This window comes from Cariama cristata, unplaced genomic scaffold, assembly GCF_000690535.1.
Source record: "Cariama cristata isolate BGI_N322 unplaced genomic scaffold, ASM69053v1 scaffold16018, whole genome shotgun sequence".
NCBI classification, from domain to species: Eukaryota; Metazoa; Chordata; class Aves; order Cariamiformes; family Cariamidae; genus Cariama; species Cariama cristata.
Window position 1 is genome coordinate 28,385 of NW_009633033.1, and position 7,673 is coordinate 36,057.

A 7,673-nucleotide genomic window follows, 5' to 3' on the forward strand; every position below is an offset into this window, starting at 1 on the left:
ACCCCTGGGTTTTCCCCAGGTGTCAGTCACTCCTCCTCACAGATAATCGCTTACTATCATCATCTAAAAGAACTACATCTTCCATGACTAGATTTACAGGTACAACCACTTAAAAAAAAAAAAAAAGTATTCACAGTGAGGTGAGGTAAATATGCAGGTTTATTGCAGCCAAGCCACTCCTTTCGGTGCTCATTCCTTCTCAGACATCTGCTCGTGGATGTTAAAACCCTGAGCACCTTTGGCAGGGTGATTGAACTCTGAAATCTGCAGCACCTGTAACAGAGGAGCAATATTTGGGAAGGAGTTGTCGTCTGAGGAAAAGCAGCAGCTTCAACTTGTGTCCCATGGGAGACAAGTGAATCTGGAGTTATATATTATATAAGACGTAGGGGATGACAGCAGTTTATCATTAACCTGAACTCTGCAAGAAGCACATAAGGAGAGAAAGAAGAAGGAAGCCAGAGAATCAGCCAGGATGGAATCCGACATAAGGATCAACAATGCTGCAGACATCTCTGTTATTGTCATCTATTTTTTGGTAGTCCTGGCAGTGGGACTATGGGTAGGTTGGGATTTTATTTTATTTTATTTTATTTTCATTTTATTTTAATTTTATTTTTATTTAATGAGCAAGTAGTTTACAGGGTCTTGAGAAAATGGCTCAGTAAATGAAAATGTGTAATTGTATAAAGGTTTTGGTCTTAATTGAGACAGTTAAATAAGTGCATGGTGGGGAAAATATGGGTATTTACTGGAGAGGGGATGGTGACCCAGAGAGGCATCCATTTAGGTGGATGAACAGAACTAGCAGGGAAGGTGGAGTAATGAAGTTTGTGTGGGGAAGGAGCTGAGAGATCTGGTCTGCGAAGATCAGGCCAGCTAGGGTCCCTGTTAGGAAGCAGGCGAGAGGTGAATCGATGGGGTTTAGCACTGCGGGGCACTGGGACTGCAGTGAGAACTGGTGGTGTGAGGTGATGCCATAGGAAATGGTGAGAAGAGGGAGTTGCAGGGAGAAGAACGGAGGTGAAGCCAATGTGCGGGGTGGGCAGGCGGTGTGGTGGTGTAACAGTAAAACTGCAGCTGCGACTGTGTGACGGACCGGGGACTGCAGGTCACCCTCAGCAAAGGAGTGAGATCGGTCAAGATTGTAGGTGCCGTTTGACGGTAGTGTTATTGTGGCTCTATTTGGCAGCAGGACCTTGACTGCAGGGTGCAGTGCCATTGAAACTGTAAGGAAGAAACAGTTTTGGGGGTGGCAAGGGACGGCAATGACTTTCTGTTCGTGATCTAGGCGCAGCCGTGCCTCCTGCCCTCACCCCGGCAATGCTGAGTGTGCTGAGGACTGCAAGGGAAAACTCGGTGCCTAATCCAAAAGCAAAGCACAGTGCTTTCACAGCTGATGGGGAAAGGCAGATACTATCCTATTGGTGTAACCTCAGTGCTGAAGTGTTTGCAGATAATAGGCTAATACTGTGAGCTGTGGAATGTCGCTAAATTTCAGTTTCCTTGGGGCAAGCTCTCCTGGTCAACTGAACACCTGACCATTAACAAGAGGAGAGGAGGCATTGTCCCTCAGCAATCCTCTGCTTGCCGAGAGCATCCCAGGGGTCCATTTCACAGTGCAGAGAAGTCACCTGCAAAACAAACCTCCCTTTCTAGCAGCCTGGCAACATTTTGAAGAGCACCAAAAATTTAGGGTGTACGCAAAATGGACACAACCTTTTCTTTACCTCTTCATCATGGCAGATGCCATAAACGTAGCAAAAAATCTGAAGCTCCCAGTATACCTGAAATATATACCTGCTGTCTTGTGGGAGGGAGCTGGGTCTTTGCCACAGAAGCCTGGCTGTTGCTGTAGCTGAACTTTGTATTAAAGATCTGTGACAAAAAAAGGACTGATCCGTGGCTTGTCAGGCAATTGTGTGCTGAGTAATTCCTGGAACCGCTTCTTTCAAGCAACAATGTCTTCTTTATTGGACAAATACTTATTCAGTTGCTACGTGTAGTTAAATGTAAATCTATTGTATTTACTTCCTTCTGCATCAGAAGAAAAGATCAGGCTAATTTTCCCAAATCTTCTTCCTTTATTTGCCTGTTCAAGGTCCACCAGAGGAGACAATGGGAATCCAATATTTGGATCAGCGTCATTAACAAAAATTGTATGAAGCTTCCCTCTAAAGCCCATTCCTTGACAAATACAAAATGAGTGTGTGAAAAGGAAATTTTAGTTGGCTTCTTTTTTTGAACTTCAGAGAGAAGTGGGTACAATGCTGATATTATAACAAGAAAATAGATTTTTGTAGATATCTACTGGGGTTGGATAGTATTGAGTAAAAAAGCTGCACACTTTCTGTTAATGACCTTGCAACTTACAATCTTTTTTGATGCCTGAAATCAGAGGCATTGCACCCTTGATGAAGTGTTCATATGACCTTTTATTTGAGTGGTTCTTTTTTTGGTTAAACTTAATTTTATTTTAATGTTTCGCACTGTAATGAAAGATGAAGCAATGAACCTTGAATGGTTAATGTAGACCTAGGTACAAGAATCATTGTTCAGTTGTATTATTTTCTTCGTCATAAACTTGTTCTTTTTAACCACTCTGTTTATTTCTTCCACTTTACCCTCCCCATATGTTTAATCCCTTCATTCTAGCTGTTTGTTCTTAGTCTGTGTATAGCTTGCCTATAATACTTAAAATATGATTCAATCTTTCTTTCTTTCTTTCTTTCTTTTTTCCAGGCTATGTACTCAACCAACCGAGGGACAGTAGGTGGATTTTTCCTGGCTGGACGAAGCATGGTTTGGTGGCCGGTGAGTACTATATACGTTGTGTGTATATAAAACGTATCTATGTGCATGTGCATCCACTTGCATACAACTATGTCTAGTCCTTAAAAATATTTAAGAATCTCTACAGTACTGTTGAAACTATGATGGCTATGTTGTGTAAATGCATTTCAGACTCTTTCTCTAACCATGGTGACACAGGGCAAACTGCACAACAAAAGCCACCTGGTACCAGCAGGGAAAAGTATTGGGGAAGTTGTCTCTGAGCTGTCTTGATTATCTGACTTGTTTGAACCTAGATGCATTGGTAGTGTCAGTGTAGACAAATCCAGTGCTTTGCCTTTTAGCCCATTTAAAAACTTTTTAATATTTTGAATTTATTACTTTCACTACACTGAAAGAACCTGGCTGATTTTGAGGTTATCACAGAGAAGAATTAATTTACTGAAATCTTTCCTTATATTGCTCTATTGTTTCCACTTTTGGTAGCAAGTTCTGGCCTGTACAAGGAGAAAATCCTAGAAATATTATGATAAGTTATTGGTAAAATACAGTTTAAATTTATTTAAAGATTATCTCTGACTAGTATGGTTCATCTTCTGTGGATCTGTATTCTCTCCTAAGGTGGAGAAATGGAGTCGCAGACACAAAACATGTTCATAGCCATCCATCGGGCCTCTGGCAGGAATGATATTAGAAACAATTTTCTATTTCTTCCAGACCATACAGTCTATTTAGTGTGACTTCTTGGAAAAGCAGAAAACTTAGACAAACCTGCGTTTGCTGTGTTACTTGTGTTGTACATGCTTCCCTGTGCTTGAATGGAAATCTTCAAAATTCCTGACCTCGCATTCAGTCTCCAAAAATGTTTTTGCACTTCATTAAGACTTTTGATTCAAGATTCCACCTGCATGGATTCAGTTAGAGGATCAGAGAGAGGGAGAGTAAATATTTCTTGTCTAAAAATTTAGGAATTATCTTAATGTAGACTGCAGAAATACCTACACAACTTTCAGTTTTCTTGTGCTTCAGGGAGCTGCTCTCTGCCTTTAGAAGGAATTGGGACTGCCTCTTTAATGACATAAAAAGATTAAAGGCCCTTGACAGGGAAAGGTTTCCTCATTTGGTACAGTAGGTCTAAGAAAATTCAGGTTCCATTGGAAGACTGAGGAAAGAGAAAGTTTCCAAGTTATTTTAAGATAAATCCCATAATTGTAGGGGGAGAGAAAAAACCCAAACAGATTACTTTGCTTAACTGTCACTTTAGGCAGTGGGCTGGTTTTAACCTTGTGCAATTCTGTATGCCTGTCAAGGGTGAATATGAATACCCTTTTGTGCAGATGTAAATGAAGGTAGAAGAAGCAAAGCAGGAAAGACTGACCATAAAAAAACTTCTGTCTTGGGGCAGTGGCATTGAGAACTCCTAATGATTCCCCTAAGACTCAGGGAAGATTGTCTGAGTTCTCTGCCAACACGAAACCAACAGATTCAGCAAGCTCCCTTCCTCCAGTGGGAAGACAAAAGGGATGACCCCACAGTGCAATGGCTGCTGCTAGGATCATCTCTCTCTCCTTCCCAAACTCTGTGAGCTCAGCGTGGACGAAGTGCTTGCTAGTCATCACTGGAGTCCTAGGCCACCCCTAGGATCTTTCCCTTTGGAATGCCATGAGTGTCTTTCTGCACCATAAAAATAAACTCTTCTTGCTATTCTTCCTGGTATCACTCAAAATAAACAAATGGCAAGCACTCAAACCACAAACTAAACACCATGTCAGCAGCACCACCTTGGAAAGTTTGCCTTGGATAAAAAAAAGATTCCAAAACACCTATTCCCACGATTTAGCAGGTAGATAGGATGTCCATCACCCAGTGCAAACTGGGCTGAAATGACTAGGAAACCAATGAAAGTACACAAAGTTCAGTCAAAGATGTGATCTCAGTTCTGCAATAACTAATGCTGCGTGTAGTTTTTTACTTCTGTGCTTTGACTTTTCTTTTGTGCTGCATCAGGACTACCCTGGTATGGTTCTGGAAAGCCCAGATACATTTCCACAGTCTGTAGATTCGAGGCAGGGTGGGGGAGGTTGTTTTGTAAGTAAGTGGACTCTCATTTATCAGATTTCTTCCATGCGATTTCAGGATAATCACCCTTGCCATATAATTGCTTTCTGGAACAGAGCAAAATGAAAAAAAACCCCACCTTCCACAAACTTGTTATAAACTTAATTCCCTTAAACTAATTGTATTTTTCAGTGGTTGTGCTATGTTCTATGCAATACCGGCCAGCCATAAGTGGCTTTTCTGACCCCACAGAGAAAGAGGCTCATTAGCAATGTATTAGGGTCTCTTACTGACAAGCCTGGGAAAGGGATTCTGTCCACTTAAATGATCTAATAGCTGTGGTTTACTAGACTAGAGGAGACCCTGGTAATCAAGGGCTGGAGGTGAGTCCCACTTTTGATATGGATTTTGCATGTTTGTCAGTCACTTTGCCTGATTATAATTCAATTTCTCAATGTTTAAAGTAGGAGCCAGACAGTTATCCTGGGCCAAATCTGTCCAACTTTGACTCTGTTGGCTCCAGCAGAATCCATGAAGGTTGCTTAGTATTTTGCAGAACCAAGTCCACAGTTAGTCTTTTCTGGCTGTTCTGCTGAGGTTACAGGTTACTTCTGTGTTAGTTCACTGAAGTCACTGCCCTTGTGCGGTGGATGAGCCAACTCAGTAGTTCCAGTAGTTAATTAGGGATCGAGGTGTATAATTACATTCTCACCGATTGCCAGAAATTGAATCTGTTGTTGGTTAATCATAATGGTATGAAATGCTGTGCCTTTTTCACAGTCTTTTTACAGAAACTGAGAAGAACCTTCAAGAAACGGGTTTTGGTCTCTTGGGCTTTGAGGGAAATGTCTTCAGGAAAGTCACATATGGCTCATATGACACACATGACTCATAACCAGCTCTGCTTTTTCCAAAAAGACACGGAGAAGCTGAAGGAAAGTGACAGCCTTGTAACAGTGGGACTTGCAAACGGAACTTCAGCTTCTTTTGTTAGATGAAGGAGTTTGGTTCAGCCAGACACTTTCTACCATTGTAGGAAATCTGTTCCTGGAGAATAGTCAGCTTTAGTAGCAGCCACTCTCACAGCATTAACAGGGTTTCATGCACAATAAAAAAAACCCAACAGACAACCAACTTCAGTTTTAAAGCTTTCCTGCTTTTGAATTTTGCTTTTCAAGTTCTGTAGTTTTGCAGACAGAGCTGTCTGCACAAAATTATGGGTTACCTTATATACCTCAGTTCCTGAGGCACAAATGCTAATAGGACAAAGAGTATCTGCTGGGCATCTGAAGTTCAGCTATGGCTAGAAAGATTTACTGAATAGTAAGTAGGAAGCAAACAGGGCCAAGGACATACTATGCTTTAAACAGAAATGTAACTCATCTCATTTATTGTCACTTATGTGTTGATCTTTGTGAGACAGGTAAGAATTAAGCAAAAAAAAAAACCCAGATTTTTGCTTCAGTTCTGCATAACTTATCTTCATGGCCATCAGAACTGATCTCTGCCACGATTTCTCTGATCTCTGTATCCAGTTAAGTTTTCTCAGATTTCTCCCCACTTGCTGAATCTGACACTGCTGTGAGGAGCCAGGAAAGACAACTCTGGTATGAATAAGATTTGTATTTCCTTTTCTTGGGTAAAGTGGAGTAAGAAATTAACTTATTTTGTCAAGTTCCATGAGAAAATTAGCGAAATCAGTAGTTCTCAGAGTAAAAAGAATAATAAAGTAATCAAAGCAAATCTTTGATAGAAAAGGAAAAGTTCAATGAAACAGATTTCTACAGAATCCATCAGAATTTTCAAGGTGGCCAGGAAGGCTTGACTCTGTCTTGGAGGACAAAGGTGGAAAGGTATCAGACCAACCTGCTTGCAGCTGTGCTGTTCCAACAGCTGTCAGGCTTATCAGAAGATATGTATTGTATATCCATCTCTCTCTCTTAGTGAATTGAGAAGTGTATAAATGTGGTTTAATTTGGCAATAATGCAATACATAGAATTTGCAGAGTAATTGAGAGAGCAGAACAAAAACCTACACTTCTTTCTTTGGGTCTCAAAGCTTTGAAAGTGGCAGTAATATTTCACTGTAAGCAGTGTACTGATTTTTCCAGAGTGACTAAGGGCGATCCCAAAAAACTCGGGTAGGAAAAATTAATTCTTTCCATCAGGTAAAGTCACGTGTTGCAGGGAAGAGATGCGAATTAAAGAAAAGCATGGACACTGTTAAGGAGTAAGTTCTCAAACAAGGGAATGAGAAATTTGTCCAGGGAAGAGGGGTTTGAGCAGTAGCTTCTGCAGGTGACCCCTGGGAGGAGGGATACCTCAGGGCAAGGCTCATGACCTCATGCTGATGTGAAGGACCCTCTGCTGTTCTCTGGAAAGGGGCTAAAGGCCACAGGCAAGGTGTGCTTGGGATGGGGGGACTAACAATTTCGAACAGGAAAGCGGACATTAGGGGCGTAGGATATGCATTATTGGGTCCTGGGAGGGACAAAAGCCATACGCTGTAAAGTCTGCATGCTGTTGCCGCAGCAATCACTGATTTGCAAAGTACACTGTATGTGATTTGGAACGGCAAGTCCCGGGATGTCAGGGCATCCTCAAGTTAATGAAAAGAGCGAGGTGAAACAGTTAATGAGTAACAGGGAAAAAACATAGTGATCATCATCTGTCTGCAGTGTGGTGGTGCTTTTCCTGAACAGAGCGCTCTTGTTAAAACCTGACCTCTGAAAAGATTTTAAAAGAGTTAATGTTCCACATTTGCCTCAGGTTAGTTCAGTTTTTTGCCCTCTCTTTCACTCTTAACAGCTTTTGCTACTGTC

The 7,673-nt window shown here is 41.4% G+C and overlaps 1 protein-coding gene across 1 annotated transcript in view; it reads left to right on the plus strand.

The window, feature by feature from the left end:
• Positions 1-475: 475 nt before the first annotated feature.
• Positions 476-7,673, plus strand: part of LOC104166606 (sodium/glucose cotransporter 1-like) — a gene marked incomplete at its 3' end in the record, with an annotated part of 18,868 nt that continues 11,670 nt past the window's right edge. Inside the window, exons 1-2 of the mRNA XM_009706599.1 lie at positions 476-562; positions 2,743-2,814. Of these exons, the coding sequence (XP_009704901.1) occupies positions 476-562; positions 2,743-2,814 (159 nt within the window). The remainder of the gene's footprint in view (positions 563-2,742; positions 2,815-7,673) is intronic.